The following is a 27,781-nucleotide window of genomic DNA, read 5'->3' on the forward strand; positions in this document are numbered from 1 at the left end:
AAGCCCCACAACTCTAAGATCAGAAGGACGGTCTGTCTGCTGTCCCTCTCAGAGGGGGTGGCGGCAGAGAGTGCAGTGGGGCTAAGTGTGTGCTGATTTTATGTGGACTATGGCTGTGAGCCACTGAGTCTCCTCGTCCCCAAAACACAGAGCTCCTGGGGCTCTTAGCACAAAGGAAATGACCGGTAGCCCCTCAACATCACAGTCATGTGCAATGCGCCTGCTCCAGGCGTGTGGCCACCCAGGATAGGGTGGAGGAGCAGGATCCAGAAAACCACCTAGGAATGTGCTTAGCTGGCTCCCAAATGTCCGTGCCCAGGAATGCGTCCCTAGAGAATAAGTCTAGCTGTGCGCACAACAGATTGCAGCACAGAACATTCACGGTAGTACACAGATAGAAACTATCTGTAATTTTAAAAAACAGGAGATGGGTTAGGTGATTATGAACTAGCCACATAATAGATTATTACACAGCCATTTAAGCTGTTTGTTAAGAACTTTTGATGGAATGGGAAAGTGCTTATGGTATAATCTTGAGTGAAAAAAATATTGGAAAAGAAAAACTGTAAATGCAGTATAATTCCTATCATGTTAAAAATAACATGTGTGTGCATGCATATACACATATGTACAGAAAAGATATCAGAAATAAATAAACCAAATTGTGAACAGTGAGGACAAACAACCTAGAGATTAAAGGACCGGAGTCTGGACTCAGAGAGACTTGATTCAGATTCTGCCTCTAGTTCTTAGTAGCCGTATGACCTTGAGCAAAGTAATCAGCCTCTTTCAGTTTTCCTGTTTGTAAAGTGAGGATGAAATAGAATTTGCAACTTAGGTAGGACCAGATGAAAAGATGTCATCAAAAGTGTCCAGCACAGAGCAAGTGCTTACTAAATGGGAGCTGTTAATATTAGCACCATCTCTCGGTGCAAAAGTGAGGTTTGTTTTATTTCTCAACATTTTTTTATTTCTCACAATTTCATGGGTTTTCCAAGTTCTTAACAATAAGAAGATAGTGCTTCCGTAATTTGTTTAAAAACCACTCTTAAAAGAGTAAACAGGGGCCGGCCCGGTGGCGCAAGCGGTTGAGTGCGCGCGCTCCGCTGCGGCGGCCCGGGGTTCGCTGGTTCGGATCCCGGGCGCGCACCGAAGTACTGCTTGGTAAGCCATGCTGTGGCGGCGTCCCATATAAAGTGGAGGAAGATGGGCACCGATGTTAGCCCAGGGCCGTCTTCCTCAGCAAAAAAAGAGGAGGATTGGCGGATGTTAGCTCAGGGCTGATCTCCTCACAAAAAAAAAAAAAAAAAAAAAAAAGAGTAAACAAAGTGGAGTTCAGGAAAAGCAAACCCTGGATGACCCTGCAGGGAATTGCTTTCCTGGGTAATGAGGGTGAATTTTGAAATGTTGTCCTGTGGTGGCTTGAGAGCTGCAGAGCAGCCAGGCCTGGGCACGCCTTCTAGAGCGAATCAGCCTGAAGGTATGTTCACCGCACCACAGGGTCAGAGGGGTGGTGTCCACTTTCAGAAACGGTGAGGGACGCGCTGAGATCCACACTGTTCACGTCTGTCCTGAAACCTTGCAGTTCCTCCCAGCGACTCAGGCCCAGGCTGTGCACCATCCTTGGTGGTGTCAGGGGGCTCGGGCCAAAACCTTGTGTCCCTTTATGCCTCTGCAGGTGAACTGACACCAAAGGAAGCTGAGAGCAAGGCCGACGAGGTGGCGGTGGACTGCACCCAGCTGACATTCTTCCCTGCCTTACACGAAAGTCTGCACTCCGAGGATTTCTTGGAGCTGTGTCGGGAAAGACAAGTTATTTTACAAGAGCTTCTTGATCATAAAAAGGTAATACAGCCCACACAACTATTCTTTAAAGATGATCAGACATGAGAAAAGAAGTGACATCTTCCTTTGCTATAGAAAATCAATGATCAAAAAGAGCAGGCGTGCTCCTAAATTTGTGAGCCCACAGCAAGGGTGCTGGGGGAAGCCTGCACACCCTGCATCAAAATATTTAAAAGGTATAAATCAGGCTAATACAAGTGAAATATGCTTTAACTTCCTGCATTGACCTCTGCAATAACCTGGGAAGCCAGTTTCAAATTTAGAATTCTTGACCTTCCTGTACATCAGCACCTTGGCCCCCTGCGGGTAGCCTGACCACCCGAGGGATCATCTCACACCCCGAGGGCCCTGGTGGATGTGTCTGGACACCTGACCCATATGTCTAAGCGGGCCCCACACCCCTGACGTCTCAGGCCTGGAGTGAGCACGCCTGTGGCTCTGTCAGCCCTCAAAAGGGTGGACCTGGAGATAAAGTGTGCACAGGCCAGGAGGCAGGCTGGGGCGGTTAGCAGGGAAGTCCACAGTCTGGAACGCCCAGAGCTGGGTTGGGGGATCCAAGGTTCTTGGTGTGTATGTCCCCTTGGTATGACTGGAGGAGGGTCGGAGGCAGCTCCCTAAAGTATGGGCCCAGTGGAGGGCCCCTCTTATCCAAGTCTAAGAAAGGTATGGAAGATGATGCACATGTCTTAGAGTAAAACAGGCCCGAGTTCAAATCCCAACTTGCCTGTGTGCTGAATGGCATGTTAGCTAACCTTTGTGAGCCTCAGTTTTTCTTATCTTTAATGTGGGCGGTATAGCAATCATTTCACAAAACTCTTGTAAGGCTTAAATGGGAGCAAAGAGACTAGCTGAGAGCTGGGCACATGTGAGATGCTCGTTAAAGACTAATTCTCTTCTCTTTCCAAAGGTTGAGTGGTTTAAGGGCTGGGTGGACCTCAGAGTCTCACTCATCAACTCTTTCTGTATGAGATGTTGGTGAAGGAGATGCCCCAGAAAACAGAGGAGCAGGCAGGGCATGGCCAGCAAGCCGTGCAGGGACTACACGGGGACGAATGTGTGAGAGCTGACGGCTAGTCCGACTGCAGCTGGATGAGAGTGAATCTGAACTAAGGGCCACTGAGCCAGCAGCCTAGACTTCCAGCAGCAGGTGGCAAGCTGAGAGAGCCTGTGATGGGCATGAGCAAGGTGCAGAAACTGAAGCGTGTCCTTTCCAGGGGCAGATTTCTTGCAGAGACTCCCGGAGGGTGTTAATTTGGGATCTGCTCCTTCCAGGGGTTGGACAGAAGGGTTGATTTGAAGTGTGTTGGCCAAATGGGCTGCTGCAGAACTTCCGCCACGTTGCTTAGCTGCTTTCGGATTTGGGTAACAGTTCAAGAAACACTGTCCTGAAACAACACTGTCCTTCATATTCCTGCTTAACCCAAAGCCTCCAGACACAGAGCCCATTCGCAAGTCCCCATCACAGCGCACCACCATGCCTTCGCTCATGCCGGGTCGTCTCCCTGTGCTCCCCTGCCCGCTAGACTCCAGCAGCTGACTCTCTGAGGCCGGTCTTGACTGCTCCCCACTCTGAGAGCTGGAGAACTGGTCTCCCTCCTCACTGTCTCCAGTTCCTCCTAGGTCACCTCCTACCCTTGCTCCTGGCACATTGGCTGACCTTCACCACCTCACCTGTCTGCCTCTCTCGCTGCCTGATGCTCCTTAACAGAGACCCCAGGCGCCGAACCTCAGGTGTGCCTGGGGGCCATTCAGTAAACGCTGATGAATGAAGATTTCAAATTCATGTTCATTTTATTTTGATTATGGAAGTAATGTGTGTCTACTGTGTGAAATTAAAAAAATGGATATTAAAACATATATATATAACATATACATATACACATATGTGTATTTATGTATGTGTGTGTATTCATAATATCCAGCTGCTGAGGACGTACAGCTGGTAACCATTTGGACATATCATATATTAATATGTTGATATAGGTAAGTGGATATTTAGTAAATGCCTAGTCAATTGAAAAAACAGCTAAGAAATCAATGCTTTCTTACTATAAAATCTTTTCTTTGCCTTACGCCCTTAAAGGATTATATAAAGCAGTGATTCTCAGCAGGGGGCAACTTTACCCCCAGGGGACATTTGCCAATGTCTGGAGACATTTTTAGTTGTCATGGCTTGGTGGGGAGGGGATGCTACTGGCATCTAGTGAGCAGAGGCCAGGGATGCTTCTAAATACCCCACAATTCTCAGGACAGCAGAAAATAATTATTCAGCCCCAAATGTCTATAGTGGCAGGGTGAGAAACCCTGCTATGAAGGAGGCATACTAGACAGATATCAAGTCCCAGCCGTGCTTCCTACTTTCCTGATGGGGTAAGGAAATATTGGATTACCTGTTGCCTCCATATTGGTTCTTCTCATCGTTTGATAAGAAGAGAGCAATGGCAATGCGTTGGTTTTATTTAGTATGTTAATTTTCTATTGCTGCCATAATAAATTACCACAAACCTAGTGACTTAACATACAGTTATCTTATTTATTTATTTTTAATATTAATATAACATATTAATATTTATTATTAAATATTATTTATTTAATATAGTATTAAATTATATATTATTTATTTAATATATCAATTATATTATTAATTTAATATATTATTAAATATATGATTAAATATAAATATTATTAAATATTATTACTATTTTGAATCTCTTTGCAAGCTCGTTCAGGTGCTGGCAGAATTCAGTCCCCTGTTTCTGTGGGACTGCGGTCCCTGTTTCTTTGCTGGCTGTCAGCCAGGGGTCCTTCCCAGCTTCTGGAGGCTGCCCACATCTCCCACTTTGTGGCCCCCTCCCTGCATCTTCAAAGCCAGCTACAGCAGGTCAAATCCTTCTCACGCTTCAGATCTCTCTGACCCCCTTCTGCCTCGTCTCCCCTCTTTCTCCCTCTTCCATCGCATCCCTCCCACTATCTCTACTGCCTTCCTCTTCTGTTGCTAAGGGCTTATGAAATTGCATTGGACCCACCAGATCATCCAAGAAAATTTCCATATTTTGAGGTCTGCTGATTTGTAATCTTAATTTCATCTGGGCATTTCCTTCGAGCAGCACTAGATTAGGGTTTGATGGGATGACCAGGGACGAGGCTCTTGGGAGACATCTTTGGACATCTTTGCCTGCCACATTTGGTGTCACTCAGGGTCCATATCCCACCTAATCCCTGTCCTCACTTTCCAAGGAGAGGCTCTGCAGACAGCCTGACTCCCATGTGCTCCCCAAGGTCAGGCAGGTGTTTCCAGCCGACGGGGCTGGGCTGGAGCCCAGGTCTGCAGTTTATAATCACAGCCCAGAGCTGGTCCCAGCCCTGGCCTATGCAGCAGGCGGATGCCCTTGGTACTTGTCCTGGTCTCTGAGAGTCTTATTTTTGCTGATTGTCTCACCCAACAACATTTCACTCAGGGGTCTTGTTTGGGGAGCAAGAGGCTGAAGCCCACAGATGACTGACTTTCCCCTCCCCCAAGAGGCAAGACAGGACCAGGAAGAGGCTGTTCTCCCATCCTCCCCTGTCTTGTACTTAAACTTCAGTCTTCCTTGGTCTCCACGTCACACAGCGGGAAGCTGTCAGAAGTGCCACACGAGGCTTGTTGTTGTAGCAGGGATCTCTGGGCTGTGCAGACATGAGCATATGAAGCCCAGCAGGGGCCAGGAACAGGAGCTGTCCTGTTAGCACTTAGCACTTGGGGTCCCCTTGCCTGCTGGGAGGAGCTAGCAGGGGTGGGAGGCCCAAATGAGTGTCGGCTCCCCGGGCTGGGAGATGAGCAGCTGCAAGGGCAAAGTGATTCTTGACATTATCAAGGTATTTGTTCTTTGCACGAGGTGTTGGATTTGTTTCACTGGGTTGCACTTGACTGCCTGGCACAGGGCAAGTGCTCAGACTGGACTCAGAGCCCCATTCTGCTCTTTGTTTACTGCTGTTATGGCCAAAGATGTCAACAGCTGGATGTGGAGCCCTCGCTTTGTGCATGTTTCAGCCGAAATCTCATCTGGTCTCACCGAGCCCCTGTGAGGGAGGCTTTCTCATTTCCATTTTAAAGATGGCGAAAGCAGGGCCAGAGGGGCTGCTAACTGGGATTTCATCTCAGGTCTGTCTTACTCCGAGTTCATGTGGGTTTCACTCTCCGCTATCTCCCAACCCACTGTGTTGGGCAAGTGACATAAACTCTCCCCCACCCTACCCTTCAGCAACCTTTCCCTATTGGGGTTGGCTTCCACTTTGCAAAAATTCTGATTGATGCTGGTGCAGGCAGGCAGGCCTCCAAGTCCCTTCCTACACATGGCATCTCTGCCTGGGACACAGCACACCAAGTATGTGCCAACCTGCCTGCCTGCACATGCCTTAGCCCTGTCCGCTGTGGCCTTAATCCTTGTCCACTATACTTATTGTCAAGGATAGAAACTAGAAGTCAAGGAAGGAAGGAGTATTGCACTGACCCTTGAACCAGGAATGCATTCAAGCAAAGATACAGAAAGTTTGCTCATGGCAGGTGCGTGTGTGTGTTGCGGGGTATTTTCTGCATTTCCCGAGCTGGTACTTGCTGCTTGTATAAACAGTTTGTAGCAAGCATTGATTATAAGCTGGAAATTCCCCTCATTCAGATGTCTCCATAACACCTTTTGAGCCTTGTGCTTTCCCTAAATTTCTAAGTGAAAGCACGCACAGAGTGTGCGTGGCAGGTGTGCACCTATGCTCAGAAAACCCGGGAGCGCCTGTCTTCAGGTGGCCATCACATAAGCTGGGCGGACAGCCCCACAAGAAGCACCTGGCTCCTCCTCCCTGCCGTCTCAGAAGCACTTACTTTTATGGCCTTTGCTGGACACAGCCCAGGAGACTCCAGATCATAACCTCCTTCCAGGCTTCTGGGTGGCCCGTCCCCGCCAGAGGCTGGTAGGGGAAGCAGGCAGCCCTGGAGCTCCAGGGCAGGAGCAGTTTAACTCACTTCTTTGTGTGCACACTGGTGCTCCTATCGCCTCCAGCGATATCTGAGTAATCATTCTGTGCTACTTCTGCGTCATTGATTAATGATTCTCAGAACCACGAACACATTTGTCTGCAAACAGCTTCATCTGATGTGAGGAGTAGTTTATTTAATGCATGTTCATTGTGGGCTCCCGGCAGCCAGGGAGGGGTTGGGGATGGTCCCTTGCACTCCCTCCATGTGGCTGCTCTCAGAAGTGAGGCTCCACTTGGCAAAATGGGCTTCCAGACCCAGTCCAGAGTTGGAACTCAAGTGAGACTTGTTTTGTTGCTGTTCTCTTTAATTACATGAGAAACGAAACATTTATTTTTCTTTTTCACACAAACTCGATGCAAAATATTAGTTTGACCTTGGTAGAAAGGAATCAGCTCGAAGGGAAATATTTTTATTCTGGAAGCAGGGGCAGCAGCCAGCTCATCCCAGGTATTTTCAGCTGAGGTCATTTGTAGAGAGTGAAGAAGTGTGTTAACTTTCCATGTAGTAACCTCCCGTCAGGGTGAAACGCCACTACTGACTTTCTAAAATGCAGAGCTGCACGTATCGTCCCTACTTACACCTTCTGAGACTCTCTTTGGCATACTTTGTGCACAAGGCCACTCCTGAGCTGGCCCTGCGGCTCCCCTGGACTCACCCTTGCACTTGCGCACACCCGTCCCCCCGACTCCTTACTCTAATTAAACAGAACTACTTATAATCTCCACACATGTCCCGTTGGTTCAAGACTTGGTGCTTGGACTGCTCCTCCTCTGTTTTCATCTTCTTAATTCCTAAGCCCAACCTTGGGGTCACCTCCTTGGGAACCACTTCTCTGGTGTCACCCCTGCCCCGCCCACCGCCCCGCCTGGGCCAGGCACCCCCCTCTGTGCCCCCAGAGTGCCTGTACTTCCCCCCCGCCAACCCTGTGGTGTGCCCGGACAGTTGACGTTCTTCTGCCTCTCCTGTTAGACCATGAGCACCAGGAAGCAAGCTCTATCTCCCTCTGCGCCTGAGTGGGGCGCTCACTGGACCTTCAGCACATACCCAGGAATGAATGCATGAACAAATGAATGAGTGCGTTATGAGAAAGATGCGTACATGAGACGAAACCTCATCTTTCACAGCCTCGCTGGTGTCCATGGGTCGGTTTCTCTGAGTATGGTCTTCAGATCTTGCGTCAGAATCATCTGGGCTGCTCATTAAATGCAGATTCCAGGGCCCACTGTGCCTGCTGAATCAGAACATCTGGGAATGGAGCCTGGGAATATGAACTTTAACAAGCATCCAGGTGATTCTCATACATACTAACACTTGGAATGAATGCCTGAGATCCATGAGTCCAGGTTTTACGACGTTCAGAGCTGCCCCAGCTAGGATCGTGCTCCAATTGCAATCACTCGCCAATAAGCAGATCCTTAGTAAACACAGCTTACACTAGGCGCTGTGCTTTGAACAGTCTTCAAGACTTGTAATACGTTTCACATTACACTGGTACAATTTCCATCCTTTTCCAACTGGCCTCCTGGAGCTGGCAGAGAAAGGCTGGGCGGCCTGGCTGTTTCTAGGCTGGCTTGTGGAAATGGCTCACACAGGCAGGCAGGGGGCACCCCTGCTCCTTGTCTCCACCTGAAAAGATGAGCTGCCAGAAGGAGAGCCACGCAGTATATTTCTTCCCAGATTTGCCAAACTGATACATAAAAGATAGTATATCCTTATTATTTTAATATACATTTCTTTGATTGCTGGTGTGAATGAGTGCTCCATCTCAAAATGATCAACCTAGAAAAAGCAGAAGCCAGAGTGCATGGTAGCCAACATAAATGTAATTTATATAGCCTCACTCCTTTTCAATACGTAACTTTTCCTCAGCAATCTGTGCTTCTTTGAAAACTGAGCATACTCGTTTCACACGACAGATAAAGGAATGTATTGTAAAGGTCTAGGCAAGCAGGAGAGGTATGAAAAGGGAGGCGTGATTCATTTAAGCAGAGCTAAAGCTTTCCTTGCAGTAGATTTGGCACACAAATATAAGAGAACGTACACGTTAGCTCTGTTCCTAGGTGTCTCATCTGACAACTCTGCCCCTCAGTTCTTCCTCCTATAGAATTAGGGCATTGCGCCAAATTGCAGGCCCATGACTCTGGAAAGAACTCGGGAGAGCCTCCGGTTGACCCTGCCCTCCCGCAGCAGTGCACACCAAGGCCCGACTCTAGGAGAACATGCTGGCCTGGGCTTCCATGGAATGTTCCAGCAGATTGTTGCTCCTCTAACTTCAGCTCTGGCATTTTTGGATTTCCAGATAACCTATTCCTCCTCATACGCAAGGCCAGGTGTGGCCACATGCTTAGTTATCTACCTATTAGGAGTGGTAATATATCATCCAGCCGATCTTAAAAGAATTTTACTTATGAAGCAGAAGTTCTACTCTTTTTAAAGTGTTTGATAGAATCGCAGCAGGAGGGATTTCTTAATCATGAGTAAACTTGGGGATGGAGCCCTCCCAGCGCTAATTTAAATGGAAAAGCAGGTAATAGTTCACTTGAGCTCATTTTCCAGTTTTTAAAATGCCATTCTTTTCTAGCAGAATCAATTTTTAAGCTATTACTCCAGCTCTTACCAGACATTTTCCCTGTGGTTTGGCTTATTCTGATTGCTACTTAATTCTCCCCAAAGGAAAGCACGGGGAGATCATGAGAACGCGCTCCGGTCCCTGCTGTTGGCACCACAGAGGTTGGGCAAGGGTGGGGAATCGTGGGAAGGGGAGAGGTTTGGGAGGTACACGGGTCAGGGCTGGTGGCACTGCTCCACATCTCACCATGTGAATTCGAGGATGGAGTCTCCTCTCTACAAAAGCATAAGAGAAAAAGTTTAAATAGCCTGGCGTAACCCTCCTAACAGTGCTGGTGGGAGCGTAGATTGATGCCACCTTGCAGGAGGGCAGTCTGGCAATAGCTATTAGAATTTCAGATGCTCTCACCCTTGAGCTGCAATTCTACTGCTAGGAATCTATCCTTCAGATTTACTTGTCTGTTCAAAGTGACATATATGCAAGGATGGTCACTGCAGCATCGCTTGTAATGTCAAAACATTTGAAAACAGGGGCTGGCCCCAGTGGCATAGCGGTTAAGTTCCCACGCTCCGCCTCAGCGACCCGGGGTTCGCGGGTTAGGATCCCTGGTGTGGACTGAGGCACCGCTTATCAAGCCACACTGTGGCAGTGACCCATATAAAGTAGAGGAAGATGGGCATGGATGTTAGCCCAGGGCCAGTCTTCCTCAGCAAAAAGAGAAGGATTGGCAACAGATGTTATCTCAGGGCTAATCTTCCTCACAAAACAAAAACAAAACCAAAAAAACCCAAAAACATTTGAAAACAATCCTGGAATCATTAGGGGATCGGTCATGAAAGTTACAGTACCTGCATGCAAGGGAAGAGTCTACACCTGTTAATGAGAGTGAGACAACTCTATGAGAAGTGATTTGGAAGAATCTCCAAGATAGGCTGTTAAGGAAAAAAAACTTGATGCAGAACAGTAAGTATATGAATATGCTCTTGCATTAAAAAAAAATAATAATATGTATAAACCATGCTTATGTACTAATAGAATCTCTTCAGAAGAATATACTATAGGAGATGTAAAACTTTCCCCTACCCTCGTCGGGTCTCCAACTAGGCCTGAGAATTAAGTTGACAGAAGATAGATTAACAGGAGGAAAGCATATAGATTTTATTTTCATATGTACATGCGAGCCTTCACAGGAAAATGAAGACCTAAAAAGCAGTTAGGCCTCAGTGCTTAGGTTGAACTAAGAGGAGTGGTTAAGAAAGGTAACTCGAATACACAGGGGGGCTAAAGAAGTTGAGGGTTAGTTTACCACGGTTTGTTTGCACAGATTTCTCTCGGTCTGGACTCCCCGTCTCTGGTGATAAGAATGCTCTTCTTTCCTGGTGTAGGGAAGGCATCTTTCACCTGAGAGTTCTAACTCCCGCTGTCAGGAAGAAAAGGGGAGACCAGAGTGCCCTTCTTGTACCTGCTGTTTTTTGAGCATCTGTAACCCAAAATAATCTTCATGCCAAAGTGACATATTTTAGGGTGGTATATCTGCTACCCTTCAATATGATAAAGTGGTGAGGGTGGTTGCCTCTGGGGAAGGCTTCCAGGGAAGCTGGGGGACTCCACTCAATTACCTAAGTCCCAAAGTAGACATTTATCATTTATGCTCAATCCTTCCTGTTTTGTGGTTTTCCACAGTTTGTCTAGTAGCAGTTCCTGTCAAGTCTACCTCTTCTTGTTTAGATTCCCTCACTTCTCTCCTTCCTCCCACTTCTCTCTGCCACCTCATCCCAAGCCACCATCCCTCCACAGGGCCACTGACATAGCCGCACGACTGCTCGCCCTCCCTCCACTCTTGGCTCTTTCCAATCTATTCTCTGCCCAGCAGCCAGTGTCCTCTTTTAGAAATGATCCCCCCATCCCGTGGCTTTCAACTGCAGCCAGAATAAAAGCCAGTGGCCTTACCCAGGCATCTAAGGCCTCCAGGATCTGAGCTCTCCTACTTGCCGACTTCATCTCAGTCACGTTGACCTCTTTTCTGCTCCCCAAATCTGCCCTTCCTGCCTCAAGGCTCTGAGCTGGATGTTTTCTTTCCCTGATATGTTATTCTCTGGGCTTTTCCATGGCTGCCCCATTTCCATCCTTCACGTCTCAGGGTTTGTCTAAAATAGTGTGCCCTCCAAGTTTCTCTCTGCCTTGTCATTATCACTTTGTTTTTCTCTCTCAGCGTGTATCACAACTTGTAATAGTTTATTAGTCGACATGTATGTCTACCACCCATCTTCACCCACTGGATTTTCAGCCTGATAAGGGTAGGGTTCTTGTTTGTCTTGTCTGTCCCTCTATCCCCAAAGCCTGGCTCAGGGCCTGACATGTAGTAGGTGCTGAATCCCTAACTGTTGAAAACATGACCATCTGGATGAATGAATGAAGTTGGAAATGAGTCCGTGTTGAAGTGTGGCTCTGAAGGTGGTTGAGGACTAGCTCCTCTGACAAAGTGGATCCAGGAGAGGCTGGGAGAGCCAGCGGCCTGCAGCAGGCTTGGCTTACAGGAACCAAGACTCTTGGCTGACCCTCACTCAGGAAAAATAGTTCAGTGATGACTTGTCCTAGATCGTAGAGGTTAACCCTTATCTTGGAACAAAATCCTTGGTGAATCTTTACCTTCTGGCCTTAGCCCTCACATTGACTAATCTCATTGGATGCAGGAGTTGGACTGGTATTCAGGATCCTCTTCCAGGTTTCACCACTGTGGCCTCATCATTGCTCCCAAAAGTGAGCAGCGAGTTTAGCTTCAATCCTAGGCTCTGCCACTTACTATGTGACTGATCTTTGGTGAGATTCTTATCTCTGGGACCTCTTTTCTTTCATCTGTAAATTAGAGTAGTAAAATTTCCCTTGTCCAGTTATAAGGATTATATTGGGTATTATGTGAAAAATGGTGACCATGGTCATAGAGTAGGTAGTCAAAAAAATATCAGTTCCTCTTTTGTATAACTGGAATTACCATAGAATCACCCTGAAAAAATGTTGGCTTTGGCCTTGGCCTTATTCTTGGTCCATTTGGGCTCCTATCATCTAAAATTTATTTATTCCCTCTCTTGTTCCCTCAGGGATGTATTCCGTGTAAGGACCCACTCAGTCCTTACTTTGTGCAGGACACTGGGTCATCCCAAGACATTGTCCCAGGTCAGGTTCCCTGGGAAGCCAACTATGAGCTGGAGATGTGCGTGCAGGAGGTTTCTTGGGAGTGAGGGTCTCAGAACTGGGCAGAGGGAGAAGTGGAACTCTGATGCAGTCTCAGTAAAGGCCACAGCTGATACCATAGGAGCTCAAGGTCTGGGATGGTTCTTCAGAGTTGGCCTGAATAGAGGCAAAGCATCTGGCCCTTTCTACTCTGCACTGACTAGCTGTTGGGCACAGACTGCCACTAGGCAGGTGATGTGACCTTAGGCTAGGTGTTCTCTTCAGGTGAGGCGATTCTGGAAGTCTGCCAACATTTCCAGCTACTGGGGGAATGCAGCTTAGGTCTGCCAGGAGGGATCCGGGTGGAGCACATGCCTCCTCTGCACACCTGGGACTAGCCGTGGCCTTGCAGGACAGCAGTATCAGTCTTGTACTTGCGATTCCAGGCAGACCCAGTTCCAGTCTTGGCTCAGCCACTTACCAGCTGGTCCTTGGACAAGCTCTTTCACCTCTGTGGCTGAGGGATACCTTGTGCCTTGAAAACTTTCCTCACTGTTAACTGTGGAATGTTTTGCATGGTTGTGGAGGGGCTTAAAGAAAGGACATCAACATGCTCAATACGGCAGTAAACACTCATCCACACGTCTTGGTTGGGGTGGGGGTGGCCTTGGGTAGATTAAATAACTAAACAGGGGGTTGGGTGTAGAAGTACCACTCAAACTGTGAAGAGCAGTGCAGCTCTGGGGCAGCGGTGCTGTCCTTCTTACAGGGGGCTACTCGCATCTCCAAGTGCCCAGTGTGTGATTGGTCACTGCCCTCCTGCCCTCCATAAGGATGATGGGCATGCTTCACATGCACATGGCCTGACTCTGGCACTCTCTCCCTCCAGGTGACACAGAAGTACTCCCTGGTGATCGTGCAGGGCCACCTGGTCTCTGAAGGGGTCCTACTCTTTGGCCTCCAGCACTTCTACATCTGCGAGAACTTCACACTCTCTCCCGTGGGCGATGTCTACTGCACCCGTCACTGCTTATCCAAGTGAGTCCCCACTTCTCCCAGCAGATGCTTCCCTGAGCCTCAGTCTTCCTTCTCAGCCACCTCACTCCCTACCCCTCCCACCTTATTCTTACTGTGGGCTTAGATTTGGGCCTGCAACTGATCCATGCAATAAAACAGAAGAACCCTAAGGCACAGGCATCCGTGACTGTGGTTCTCCAAAGCTAAAATCTGGAATGGGTGACAATGCAGCAGCTCCTCATGCCTCCCCTGATACAGAACGCACTGCAGGACACAGGGGATCTCTCCTTAGGTTATTTGTGCAATTGAATCCAGTCCTGTCAGCTCACTCATTCAACAATGTGTTGATTGCTCATTCTATGTGAGATACCAGGCACTCCCCTTCAGGCCGAGCAAGGCACACAGGTGCAGTCAGCAGCATAGACAGGCTCTTTCGGCGAGAGTTTGTAACACACTGTCATCATGGGACAAAATACATGTTATGGGAGGAGTTTTCTGGGTTCACACTTGGAGATGATGTCGGGATGGTGTGGTGCAGGACGACTACTTAAGGAAGTAGGCTAAGATCTGGGTCTTGGAGGATGTGTGCGATTTGGCTAGAAATTTGAAGAATCATTTTTATACCAACTAATATCGGAGGTCTTTGGCAGGAAATTCCAAGATTCTTCTTTAGGATCAAGTGTATTTTGACTATTTGGGTTCAATCAGCTCTTACTGATTAATTCTCTTGTGTTTGTAAAGTACAACCACTCAAAATCAAATAGACTGTCTTTGCACTTTTGCTAGAAGTTCAGTTGTCAAGTTATGTTTTCACTTGATCGTTACTTTTGAAGACATTTGGATGAAGATTTCTTTATCCAGGTACAGGCCTTGAATTTTTTGGTTAGCCAAGCTTCAAATGATGACAAGATAACCTCTCAGCCCAGTGGCTCTCAAACTAATGTAAACTGGAGGGCTTGTTAAAACAGACTTCTGGGACCCACCTTCACCCCAGTTTCTAATCTGATAGTTCTGGGGTAAGGCCTGAGATTTTAACAAGTTTTCAACTGATGCTGATACAACTAGTCTGCAACTACACTTTGAGAACCACTGTTTTAGACTATTGACAGAGGAACCAGAATCTTACCTGCCATAACTAAGAATTTTAACTCTCAGCTGTCATATCATTTCCAGCCTATGTCAGGAGCAAGAGTTTAAGGAGTGTGGAACAATAGATGTCAGCCCACTCTCCTTTGATTTAGATTTGCTTTAACATGCTTGGCATTTTTATTTCTGCTAATTTCCATCTTTTATTCATACCAAACGTTTACCGATTGCTGCGTCTTCTGTGCTTTTCCAAGGCAGGAGGAGCATAATTAATACTTGGCACCCTCATCCCATCTTATTGCTCATGTTTTATTGATACTGATCAATATGGACAATGGGTCTGCAGACTAGCCTTTCTGAGAGCTGGTGACAGCTTTCTACTGCACCTGTATGCGTGGCGTGCTGCGTAATGACTTGCATAATCCATTGCTTCCCTCTCCACCTCTGGTTTAAATCGAGTTAGTGTTAGATAAGATCTTATTGATTAGGTAAATTGTGTTTATGAGGTGCATCTAATCATGACCAAATTGACTATATCTGCACTTTTAATAGAAGCCCAGTCATCAGGTTGTACGTACTCACTTGATTTGCAATGATGAGGGAGACTTCCAATGTCTGGAATGTACTTTTCTAGAATGCAAGTAGGAGTGTAGTGAGAACAAATTACTATCCTGGAATACCATTTGGGAATTGCATAGATAATTTTAGTCACCATATCTCAAAGCAGTATTTGTTAACCAGACAGTGCTTTCTCTCTGAGGTCTTGTCTACTGCCCTGAGAAACTGCTGGCCCTCATGGAGATGCAGTTCTCAGAGACGGGCTATTAGATCATGTCAGATCAATGGGTATTAAGTCTTATTTTGACCATGGAGACTAAGGAAGATACATAAATAAGCCAGTTAAAAATAAAGCTAAGTCAACCCTGAAATGTTTCTCTAAAAGACTGCTTTCAAATTGAGTAAAGTTGAGCATTAGACCTTGAAGAAGACTCTCTGATGTACCATAAAAATATCCCAAATAAAAATCAAGAACACTGCAAACCCTCCAGCAGTGATTAGACCTGTGTACTTTGGAACTTTCCTCAGAAACTAAGAACCTTTCTAGAAGTTTATATTTTGCTTTCAGTGGGATCTCTTTTTGGTTGAATAGAGTGACCATGTTAGTTTACTGGGGCTGCTGTAATAAAGTACCAAAAACTGCGTGGCTTAAAAAAACAGAAATTTGTTGTCTCACAGTTCTGGAGGCTGGAAGGCCATGCTCCCTCTACAGCTCTAGGGAGGATCCTTCCTTGCCTCTTCCAGCCTCCGGTGTTATCTGGCAATCCTTAGTGTTCCTCTGCTTATAGACACATCACTCCAGTCACATGGGCATCTTCTCTCTATGTGTCTTCACATTATCTTCTGCATGTGTGTGTCTGTCTTTGTGTCCAAATTCCCCCTTTATGTAAGGAGACTAGTCGTATTGGAGTAGGGCCTATCTTAATGACCTCACTTTAACTTTATTACCTCTGTTATTTACCTATTTCTAATTAAAGTTACATTCTGAGATCCTGGGTGTTAGGACTTAAACATATCTCCTTTGAGGGACACAATTCAACCCGTAACAGTGGCAGCCACGCTCACAAGCCATGCTTGCTTCATTTGGTGGGAATCCAGACCATCCAGCTGGCTATTTGTGATAGGGTGTTTTTACTCAGATATTTCCTCCACATCAGTCAGCAGTTTTAAGGCATCATATCTCTGTTTAATTCAATTCAACAAATACTTATTGAAAATCTGTCTTGTCCCAGGCATTGTGGTAGACTTCACAGATACAAAGAGATGAGTTAAATGTGGGCTAAGTCTGGTAAAGAGTTTGTGATCTAGTAAATGGTTCTGGGTATAAATTCCAGATGTAAGTTCTGACAGTAATTGGATAACTTTGAATGTGGGATCAAAGTATATTTTAGTCTGAAATCCACTTCTGTTATCAAAGACTAGGTCAACCAGTATCATGATTATTATTTAGCTTACTGTAAGTGTCCTAGTCAAGAATATTAAACGTTATACTCTGACCACCCTGGGCAATTTGCAAATATCATGATAGCTGTCATGCAAAAGAGCTGTGTACGAGGGCCACAGCTCACCTAAAGAGGAACATGGTTTGGCTACTCCTTTCTGCTCATTGACTTTGGGGATCTGGACTCCATTTAAAGCACAGAACATGTAGAATATGGTGTTGGCAAAGAGAGCCAGTCACAGCTGTGTGACTAATGCTGCATAGGCAGAACTCCAATTTGGACTCGCATCAGTGAACTCAATGATGTGGACGAGTTAGTCATTTCTAGGGAATCGAGTCTGAGCATTCCTGCCCTATATGGTTATTCAATCACTATAAGCAGGAGAAAAATGATCATCTTTCCTCCTAAAAGCTCCTTCCTAAAAGAATTTTCCAGAGCATTCTTCCTCACGTCCTTAGTGTCTAGAGTCCTAGGTAGAGAATCAGTCCACACAGAATAAACTGAAAGGAGGGAGCCGGTGGGAAGAGCTCTGGGAATGCCAGGGAGCCTGTCTGCTTTCTCAGAGGAGGAGAGGTGTTGTTGAGCGAGCTTGGGTCTTCAAGTCAGAGGACCTGGCTTTGAATCCAGTTTGAATCTAGTTCCACGTGACCTTGGAAAAGTCAGTTCTCCTCTTCGGAATGCAGTTTCTTCATTTCTAATATGGGAGTAATAACAACATATGCTCAGTAAGGGCTTGTTATGAGGGTCAAATTAAACCGAAACAGGAAAGTGCTTAGCAGGCTCTAGATCGTGACAGTTGTCAGTCTACTGGGCAGACATGCCCAGAGCCCCAGAGAAGATGCAGAGGATGGAGAATTATGGGCACAGGTCTGTGCCCCAGCAAACTTACTCATGTCTGCTGGGGACAGGAACCAACCAAGCGTGCAGCTAAGGAACAGAGGATGTTTGCTGTGGTGGCTCCCACAGGCATGGGGCTACAGGAGCACAGAGGAGTTGTCGTTGTCATTCTCACCAGTGCCTTGACCTGGGATGCTGTTTGACCTAAGCCCAGGGTAGGAACTAGGATTACCACCACAGCCCCACTGGGAGTCAGAGAAGTTTACGGGAAGCTCAGCTTAGCTCCAGATGGAGGCCTTAATAATGGACAAAGGGCCTCTGTCAGCAGCAGGTTTGAATGCAAGCATCCAGGCAGGAGCGTTCAGAACCAAAGCCATTTATGTATTTGATCAATTCTATAGCAACGTGGCTCAGAGCAGGAAGCCAGATAGGATTGTTCTAAGAAGGGGCAGGAGGAGGAGAAGCAGCAAAGGGCCTGAGTCCACATCCTTGAGTGGCTGTGCAGAGGTCTAAGCAACGGGGTCAGGCTGTGTCCTACACGGGCAGCCTCCCCCTCTCCCAGCAGTGACCGTTGTGCATAGTGCACAGGTCCAAGCTCTTAGCACCACGCATGCCGCACCACCACCATTGACCATTGACTGGAGAGGTCCTGCTGGCCTGTGTGATGGCCTGATCTCTCTCTCGGTCTCCCCCAGAAGAGTGGCGTGGAGACTCTGTGGTGGCCTGCCCTGGAGGCTGGGTGGTGAGGGCTGCACTTGGACCTGGGATGGGGAGAAGGTGAAACACAATCTTCTCACCCGTTCCCTCAGCCTGGCGCTGGCACTGGTGCAGGGGATCTTTCAGCTCTTGGCTCTTTGGGTCCATGGTTGACACAAAGGCTTCTGGAGGGCTGAGGTGCTTGGAAGGCCCTTCATTTCTCAAGTCCTGAAAGGGCATTTTATCAGAGTTTTTGTGATCATGTGCACAATTTAAATTTGCTACATAACTCAAGAGATCACAAATGTAACTGTCCATAACTGAAATCACATTGATTTCTCAAGTCTCCATTTGTATGGGTGGTGAATGGCTTCATCTGGTTATTTAAAGGTATTTCACTTACTTCCAGTGCAGAAATGGTTCTCTTTGGGATAAATATTTAGTCAAATTCATGATTCTCCCTTTCCGCCTTCTCCCTTTCTTCCCAATGAGAGTCATTCTTACTTCTGGGAGAGGATGCCTGGCCTGGCGGGACCATTCTCCACTCCTGTTGGCCTCTGCTATAATGTCGCCTATCCCTGGCTCTGGGCACAGTGCTCCAGGGTCTGATGGATGCTGTGGTCATTGTCTTCCAGCCCATCAGCGCTCTCAGCCCTGCTGCCCACCTCGTTGGGGAGTTCCAGGGTTCTTGCTGCTTTCTCCCATGCTGCGCCAGATGCCACCCCAACATAGCTGGTCCCCCCCAGGCTCACGTTGCCGAGGCCATGCTGAACAGGGGCTTTTCTTTGTGGGGCTTGCCATCTTTTGGCCCTATGTTCCAGAAGCCTGAAATTTCTCCAAACATAACTGAGGTACCTCTTTTACTCTTCCCCCACCCCCAACCCATTTTTGACCCTTGTACCCTGAGAGCCTTCTCACACTCATGCTCCGCACCCTGTGCTATGTCTATCCTGGAGACTGGCCCCCCTCCTGGTGAGGCCGATGCTCCACCCTACTCCTCAGGGCATGGCTGCCCCGGACAGGTGCTCAGAAAGGATTTGTTGGGTCAGTGGGTGCTGGCACCCTGGTCGGCAGTGACCACAGCACTCCTCTGATGTGTGCCCAGAAGCTCAGGTGGGGCTGCGGGGCAGGAAGGGGAACAAGCCCACCGGCTGCCCTCTCACTGCGTGTCTTCCTTGCTTTTCAGCATCAGCGATCCGTTCATTTTCAACATGTGCAGCAAAGACAGGTCCTCCGACCACTACTCATGCCAGCGCCACAGCTACGGCGACCTCAGGGAGCTCCGGCAGGCACGCTTCCTCCTGCAGGTATGCCCCAGGGAGGGAGCAAGAGGGGGACCATCTCTTCACGGGACAGGCGATCCCGGTGCCATCGAGGCCCCATCGAATGTGAGGGACACACCCCTGTGACCCCCTTCACAGCCCAGCCCCGCTCCCTTTGGGACACCCGGTGAATTCCCCTGGTTTATGTTGGGCCTGGGCCCCTGGCGCGGGGTTCTGACTTCTGCTCCACTCTCTCCCAGGCCCTGCCCTGTGGCCACTGGGCCCTTCTCTCTCTTGCTGTGTCATTGAGGCTCCAGCCTCTTTGCTTTCTTTTCTCCTTGATGTGCCCCAGAGCTGCCCTGGAGATTCAGGAACACAGGACAGGGCAGCTCCATTGCCTCGTGGCAGAGCTGATGACTGAGAGTTTAGTGCCAGTCTGCCCTGTTCTGACCTCGTTGACCCCCTCTGCCGGACACTGTCCTACACTGGAGGATGTGTGGGTGTGGCTGTCCCCCTGCCCACCCCTCCAGCCTCAACTGTCTCCAAGCTCCTGTCATTTCCTGGGCCAAGTGGATTACAGATCTCCTGACTGTCCCCTCCAACCAGGGTCCCAGGCCTCGCCCAGTGCCTTCCAGGGCTCACCCAGGTGCTAAACAGAGCCGGTTCCTTTCAGAGGCAGAGCTCTGCCTTCAGCTGCTCATACCCTAGGGCTTCTCACTGTATAAATCGCAGAGGCATCGCCTCAGTGGCAGAGGGAGGAGGAAGAATTCCGGGGTCCCCACTGGCCTCAAGCACATCTGCCTTCGCCAGCCCAACCTCGCCCATAGCAAAGCTGCATCTCCTGGGCCCAGGGCCTCCCAGGCAGCTGGCAGAGGAAGAGATGCAGGACTCCTTCTAGGAGAGGAAGGGCCAGATTCCTCCCCCACCCTCTCTGCGGAGCCTCTGTTCTGCAAGGCCGACTAGGGGCAGTGCCTGGCCCTAATGAAGGGAATAAGAGTGGCTTTCATTTGTAAATCTCTTTGGGTCTGTAATTCATCATGTGATCCTCATGCAGGAGGCCACATTATTATTCTCTGAAAGTGCAGCTCAGGGAGGCCTTTCAGGGGGGCTATTCCAGAAAGGATCAGCTGCCCTGCTGACAAGGGTCCAGCAAGCCTCTGGAATCCGACAGCCCTCTTCCTCCGTCTCCACCGATTTTACACATAGAGTGTTGGTTCTCGTTTCGCCTCACCTTAGTGTGCTTTTTGTCAAGGAGGGTGATCTAGAAAGGGGTGAGTGGAAGAAGCACCGCCCCTCCCCCCACCCCTGACCATGGTTCTGGGCAGTGTGGCCAGCACGAGCTAGTCCTGACCTTGGCTCTGCCACTTTAACGCAATTGGGCACCTCTCTGGGCTTCCATTTCCCTCCGGTGAACAAGCAACCACGTCTTCTCTTTTCTACCATTACGTATACAGCACTTAGCACATTTTTTTGGTGCATAGCATCAAAAATATTTTTTTATGATTATTTGTCTACCTTAGAGGTTATATATAGTAGAAATAGGTATCAGTAAGTGAGTTTCTTTCCCCGCAGTAAACGGTGATTGTTTCCAGATGGTTGGTTAGCCTGACAGTGGTGGAAGCCAGAAATGGGAGGGCGTGCAAACGTGGCCAAGTGGGGCGAGGGGATGGGAGGTGGGGGGCTTTGTGAGCAAAGCCACCATTTCTCCAGCCCTGGATTCTCCTGGAATAAAAAGTCAGATCCTGGCACTCAAGGTTGCCAGGGCAAGCCGTAGCCTCGACAGATTCTACATCCATCGTCTATTTGCACGTTATTTGTATTTCAATTTGTAGAAAAAGATCCAAGGTTCTCATGTGCTCCCGCAGAGGAGAGGGGGTTTGCATGATCATCACAAACACGGTCCCTCTGCTCCGGAGCCTAATGAACTGGACTTGGAGAAGTCCCTTCCAGCAGGTGGAGGCAGGACCTGACTCTGCTGTTGGACGCAGCACTCCATCGCTGAGTCTGACCCTCACCCACCCCATCTGTGCCTCCATGCCAAGCCTCACCCCTCCCAGACCCTCCCTCCAGTGCTGGCAATTCCTTTCCCGACCCCATCTCATCCCTGAGCCTCGTGCTGTATGTGGACTCACTCTATCACTATTCCAAGTCTGTTATTTACATAGCGTGGATTGGAAGGGAGGCAGAGAGGGAGGGAGGAGGGAAAGGAAAAAGAAAGGAAAGCATGCTGAGTTCGTTTAGGCATCAACAAAACACCCTTGAAACGACATTGCTATGTCAGTGCGGCCACATCAAAGGGGCTCAGCAAACGGGCTTGGCGAAGTGCCCTGTGCCTTCCGGTCTGCAGGTCGGCATAGGAATCTGCTCAGATTGGGAGCTGCACCCACCCAACCAGCTCCTCTGGTGTTTCTGCTAAGATGACCCTTTGGTTCAAGAAACCAAACCCTTGATCCATAAGTGAAAGTGCATGAAGGTGTTAGCAGGCACTTTCGTCCCTTTGTCAGCCCCTTGCTTGTCCTGGGGGTGGAGCTCTTGCTTCCTGCTTCAGCCAAAGGGACGCTGAGGTCCCCTGCCCTCCTACCCTTTCTGCCGGGCGCCCCACACATCATTTCACCTGGGTCTTCATACTCCCCGCCCTTGTGGGAGGTTGGAAGGACGAACCAGGAAGGGTTGCCTGCGTCAACCTAAATGAAGAGGTAAACTGAAGCAAGCTCGAATTACCAGAAATTGAGTTTATTCAGGAATAGCAGAGGAATCGCAACTCGGGAAATGCAGACTGTAGCAAGCCACAGGCCAGTCTTCTGAGGGTTCGGTGGGGCTATATTTAAGGGAAAGGAGGGCAAATCGGGGAAGGCTAGCCAGAGCCCACACAGTAAGCTCATTGCTTGAGGGTGGGGAAGGATTCTTGGTGATGTTCATTGGTCAGGAGATGTGTCTTAATCTTCTGTAAATCAGGCATTGACGGGAAATCAGTGTCTTAATTAAGTTCCATTCTTCTGAGGGCATATGTGTGAGATTCTCCATTTCATATCCTCCAGTTCCATTTTATATTGAAACCTTTTTACACCTGACACAGAGACCCTAATGACCTATGACCCGTTGCCAGTGGCTCTGTTGCTTGGGGGCATCTCCATTCAAGGAAACTTCAGGAGCAGTAAAAGGGGTTTCTCTTTATAGGACATCGCCCTGGAGATCTTTTTCCATAATGGATATTCCAAGTTTCTTGTCTTCCACAACAGTGATCGGACTAAGGCCTTCAAAAGGTAAGGGTTTGAAAACCATGCTCTGAGGAAACTGATCATGAACCAAGAGCAGAGGAACAGAGACTGTTCAGCTCTGTTCTCAGGAGAATTGTTCTCAACCCACAGTCAGCAGGATTTAGGTTAGACACAAGGAAGAACTTAGCGCCCCGGAGAGCTGTTGAATTATGTAACAAAGTATAGAGAAAGCTATAGTAGTGCCTTCCCTAAATCCTGGGAAACAGATCCATTCCCTGGACTGAAGTGATTAGGACAGTCATGTCTGAAGGGAGAAAAAACTGTGCAGACACAACATATTTAAGAAAGTGGCTGTTTAATGAGCCTTCCAGAATTTTCTGGCTTTATTTTCTAATTTTCCAAGTAATTTTATTTGGCTTAATCTTTCTTTTTGATCCCAGTTGCCAATTTCAGTTGTTCTTACTTCATATTTCATTGGAAAGAATTCCAAACAACTGATTCCCCATTTCTGCATGCAACATCCTTTTTCTTAAAGAGAGAAGCCTGCTGTTTAATTCTCTTCTCCAAATAGATTAATCAATCTAAGAAATTTAAGCTAGTGTCTAAATTTTTAATACTAATGGTTATTTATTATTATTAAAGTTATAGATAGAGGGATTTGTAGAGAATCTAGAAGGGATAGAAGGGAAGGTGGGTTCCTAGCCATAAACAGACCACATAGACGTTGGATTAACAGAGAGGGGTGGTTACATTTGGCTCCACTTTGGGCTGGAAGTTCTGAGGTGAGATTTGACATGTCTGGCCTGAATGTCCCAGGCCATTTTGTGCTCAGAGGGTCTAGCCTTGCCTTGCCGTTGGCTCTAGCCAGTCACTGGCACCAGGACCAGCTGCTAGGTCCGAAGGGCAGGGCCGGAGTGGGGAAAACGGGAAAAACAACCCCGGCAGAGAGGCTGTTTGCACCAGGTCTGGGCGCATCTCCATCGACTGCGTGCCTGCCTTTGAGGTTCTTCCAAGGTCTGCTGTTCTATGGCCTCCTAAAGTTGCCTTCCAGTTCTGTTTTAGACCAAACTGAAGAAGGAGGTGTGCAAGGCTGAACCTAACGTTCCTTTCCTCCTGTGATTTCTGTGTGTTAGACAGTTTTCCACAGTTAATCTAGAAGTCGTATACATCCAGCTCAGACAGTGAACGTTGCCCAACTTCACCGCCCCCAGCTCAAGGAGCCCTAAATTAAGATGACATTTGTCCCCAGAGTACAGCAGTGGGTGCTAACATTGGCAACAGAAATGCCCAGTGCCTGGCCCAGAGGAGGCATCTAAAACATGCAGTTTTTATCGTAACTATTGTTTTCTTGTTGTCATTATTATTATTAAGGCTAGGGTGTGTGATGCCGGAGGGTGCTGAGGAGGGGTGCCTCAGAGGTACACCCAGGTCTGGGGTTCACCCTCTGGGGGCAGGATGAGGCCTGGAGGGGCAGGAGTGGGCCTAGCCTCTTGCCTGGCTCTGAAAATATCTCCCTGGTGGGGGAAGAGTCTTGACTCTGCTGACAGAAGACTCCTTTCCCTCTTTGTGTAGCTTCTGCTGTTTCCAGCCCAGTTTGAAGGGGAAGGGCGCCGCGGAGGAACCCCTCGCTCTAAGGTAACAGTGCGAGCTGGAGTCCAGCCGTGCTCTCTGGGTGTGGTGCTGGCCTCGCTTTGATTTTCTTCATTTGCCTGATCCTACTGTAAAGAAGTCACGCAAAGAGCACCTCAATCTGCCTTTTTCTTTATTTTCCTCTCTCCCATCCCCACACAACCCTCCTGCTACTCCTGAAGTTCTGCCAATTAAAACTCTGCAAACAGACTTGAAGTTCCACGTGGCCTGTGGCTTTTTCAGACCAAAATGGCAGGAAATGGCCTTCTGCCTGTGGTGGCTGGGGGCAGGTTGCCCATAGAGGTGTCAACCCAGGCCCAACCTTGGCATTGGGCCCTCAGGTAGGGAGTGTGAGCAATCCCAGGTCTGTCCTTCCTCTTGTGAGGCTCTCTGAAAGCTCAGAAGATAAATTAATGTATGGTGCTGTGCAAATCAGATGTGAAGTGATGAAGCTACGATGTAGAACATCTTTCCCAATCAATGAACTGCCTGCAGCTCCTTCCCAAGGACCCGCTTTACAAGTACCCAGTTCTCCAGAAGGCTAAATCCCAGTCAGTGGCTGATTTTATTTTGGTTAGGAATGAGAATAGAAGAAGAAGATGGTTGCTGGTTTTCTCCAGGTGACTGTGGGGATAGGGTAGGGAGGGGTGTCTCCAGGAGTGGTATTCAAAATATTTATAATGACTACGAAAAGGGTACAACCAAGTCATTCAAAATTATTTATCGATAGCTTATGGGTGATGTTTGCTGCTTGACAGAGCAACAAGCAAAATACTCAAAATTTCCCATCCTCATTGAGTTCACATTCTCATGAAGAAGATAGAAAACAATTTAGATGCCTGAAATGTAAAGCATATTAGATAACAATAAGTATAAATATAAAAAACAAAGCAGATGGAGGTAGGGATTGAAATCTCAGACGGGGTGTAAGGGAAGCCCTCAAGAAGAAAGCAATATTTGAATTAAGAATTGAACAAAGCAGGGCAATAAGTTACGCAGACAACTGCAGAAAGAGCATTTCAAGCCGAGGGAAGAGCAGAACAGGGGAGCGTGTGGGCTCAGCTGGGGCCAGAGTGGTTGGGATGCAGGGAGCCAGTGGGAGGAGAGGGGAGAGGCAATGGGCTAGTTCAAGTAAGTCTTGGGGGCTCATGGAAATGGCGTTGACTTTTACTCTGAATAAATGGCAAGTATTGGAGGAATGATGTGACCTAACTTAGATTTTGAAAGACTCACTTTGGCTGCTGTGTTGAGAATAAACCATAGTAGTTTTATTAGCAGATGCTGGACGACCTAATGGTTACGAGGCTTTGCAGTAATCCAGGCGAGAGATGGTGGTGGCCTGGATCAGCAGAGTGGCAGCATAGACAGTGTGAAGCGCTCAGAGTATGGACACATTTTGAAATGTATGTCTGATGGGATTTTTTTGTTGACAAATCAAGTGTGGGGTATGTGTGTGTGAATGAGAGGACCTGAGGACAAGACCAGGGACTTAGGCTTGAGCAATAGGAGAATGGAATAGGGAAGACCACAGAAGAACCACTTGGGGTGTGGTGGACAGCAGGAGCTCAGCTTTGGACATGCTGATTCTGAGATGACTGTGGGGCATCCAGGTGGAGGTGTCATGGAGACCATGGGACGTATGAATTTGGAGTTGAAGGGAGAGGTCCAGGTGAGATGTAAATTTGGAATAGTATTTAAAGCATGAGCCAGGACAAGATCACCAAGAGAATGAGTACACGTGGAACAGAGGTTTAAAGATTGTGCATTGGGGCACGCCAGCCTGCAGAAGTTAAGGACATGGGAGGAACCAGCAAAAGAGATTGAGAAGTTGTCACCAGAAAGGCAGGAGGAACTGCAGGTGTGGACGATAACCTGGAAGCCAGGTCAAGAGTTTCACGGAGGGATTGGTCAACTGTCTTGCTGATCAAATGTTGTTGCTAGGCCAAGTAAGATAAGAACTGAGAAATGACCACTGAATTTTGCAACGTGGGGCTCATTGATGACCTACAAATGACCAGTTAGAGTGGCTGCCAGCAGAAGCTCTCTGTTGTGCCAGGTCATAACCCTTCAGTTGGTAGATTGTGGGGAAGTCCAGGGCATGCTAGGGGATGGTCTAGGAGGCCCAGGCAACAGTGGGCCACTGGAGGTGGGGTAGCTTGGGGTAGCTGTTTACCAACTGGTATGGACGTATTTCAATAGTTCAACAACAGTACAGCCCGAATTGTGTGTATCAGGTGAGTATCAGCCCTGGTGATCTCATATTGTTTATGTTTCAAATAAACCATAACGTCCACACTTGGATTTCTCTGCAATGTTTCAGTGCAAGTGATATAAAGCCATTTCAAATGAACTGGAGCAAAAAAGAGGATTCATCACCTCACATACCTGTGAACCAACAAAGGTCTGCCTCCAGGCATGGCTGGATCTCTGGACTCAGTAAGTCCGCAGGACACTGTGGCTCTCCATTTCACAGTGAGGATTTCCCCTGGGTTGGCTCTGTTCTTGGCAGGCTTTCCCAGCATAACAGCATGAAGATACCTGCTGCTCCAGGCTGACAGTCAGTTACTTAGGAATTCCATCACATCAGGAATACTCTGTCTCAGTAATTTTAGCAAAAATCCCAAAAGTGATTTTCATTTGCCCAAGTTAGGTTGGTGCCATCCCAGAACCAGTCAAGTGCTTTCACGGGCCAGATCAGGGTCATGTGCCCACCCACCTTCTGGGTGTGGGGTCAGTCCCACCCAACAACATAGACCAAACTGAGAGGAGGGTGCTTCCCAGAGAGGATCTAGGTTCTGTCATCACAAGAGGGGAGAATACTGAGGGGTCAACAAAAGCAGATAGTCATCCACTGCTCCATCCAGATAGCTCCCCCAGGGACCACAGCACTCATGAGCTCCATTCTCTCTCTCCCTGGAACTTCTCTCTCCTTGCATCAACTTTGACACAAGTCACTTCACTGAACTCCATTCGTCTCTGCAGGTTACTGTCTTATAAATGTAGTATATATGTAATATCACCCAGTGGTCATGTAGCTGTCCCTATAGCTGTGAGTGGCACTCTGTTCATTCCTATTCCATTGTTCTTAGGAGTGCTTTACCCCAACAATGCATACCCTTATCCACACAGGTAAGCTTCTAAATTTCTGCTCCAGATAGAGAGGGAGCAGACAGAGGAGGAGCAGAGGAAGAATGCATAAGAGGAGCGAAATCGTGGCTATGGCCACTGGGTTGGGGGTCTGTACAAAAATGACTGCCAGGTGGCAGAAAGATAATTCTCAGCCTGGGGATGAGTCAAATGTGTGGAAATTACTCCTCACTCATCCACAGGGATGACTCTAGACACCAACCTATATCCTACCTTGTACCTGTGGGACAGCTGATCACTATGCTGATTTTATTTCCATTGTGTTTATATTTTCCATCGTGGTCATCTGAGCC

General features: G+C 47.9%; 1 protein-coding gene across 1 annotated transcript in view; it reads left to right on the forward strand.

Moving 5' to 3' along the window:
• The window catches only part of WDFY4 (WDFY family member 4), a 277,648-nt gene that overhangs the window by 170,113 nt on the left and 79,754 nt on the right, over nucleotides 1-27,781 (forward strand). The window contains exons 42-46 of the mRNA XM_058542855.1: nucleotides 1,679-1,845; nucleotides 13,486-13,634; nucleotides 19,419-19,539; nucleotides 22,672-22,757; nucleotides 24,285-24,347. Of these exons, the coding sequence (XP_058398838.1) occupies nucleotides 1,679-1,845; nucleotides 13,486-13,634; nucleotides 19,419-19,539; nucleotides 22,672-22,757; nucleotides 24,285-24,347 (586 nt within the window). The remainder of the gene's footprint in view (nucleotides 1-1,678; nucleotides 1,846-13,485; nucleotides 13,635-19,418; nucleotides 19,540-22,671; nucleotides 22,758-24,284; nucleotides 24,348-27,781) is intronic.

The sequence above is a fragment of the Diceros bicornis genome, chromosome 6 (genome assembly GCF_020826845.1).
Source record: "Diceros bicornis minor isolate mBicDic1 chromosome 6, mDicBic1.mat.cur, whole genome shotgun sequence".
In the NCBI taxonomy this organism is placed as follows: Eukaryota; Metazoa; Chordata; class Mammalia; order Perissodactyla; family Rhinocerotidae; genus Diceros; species Diceros bicornis.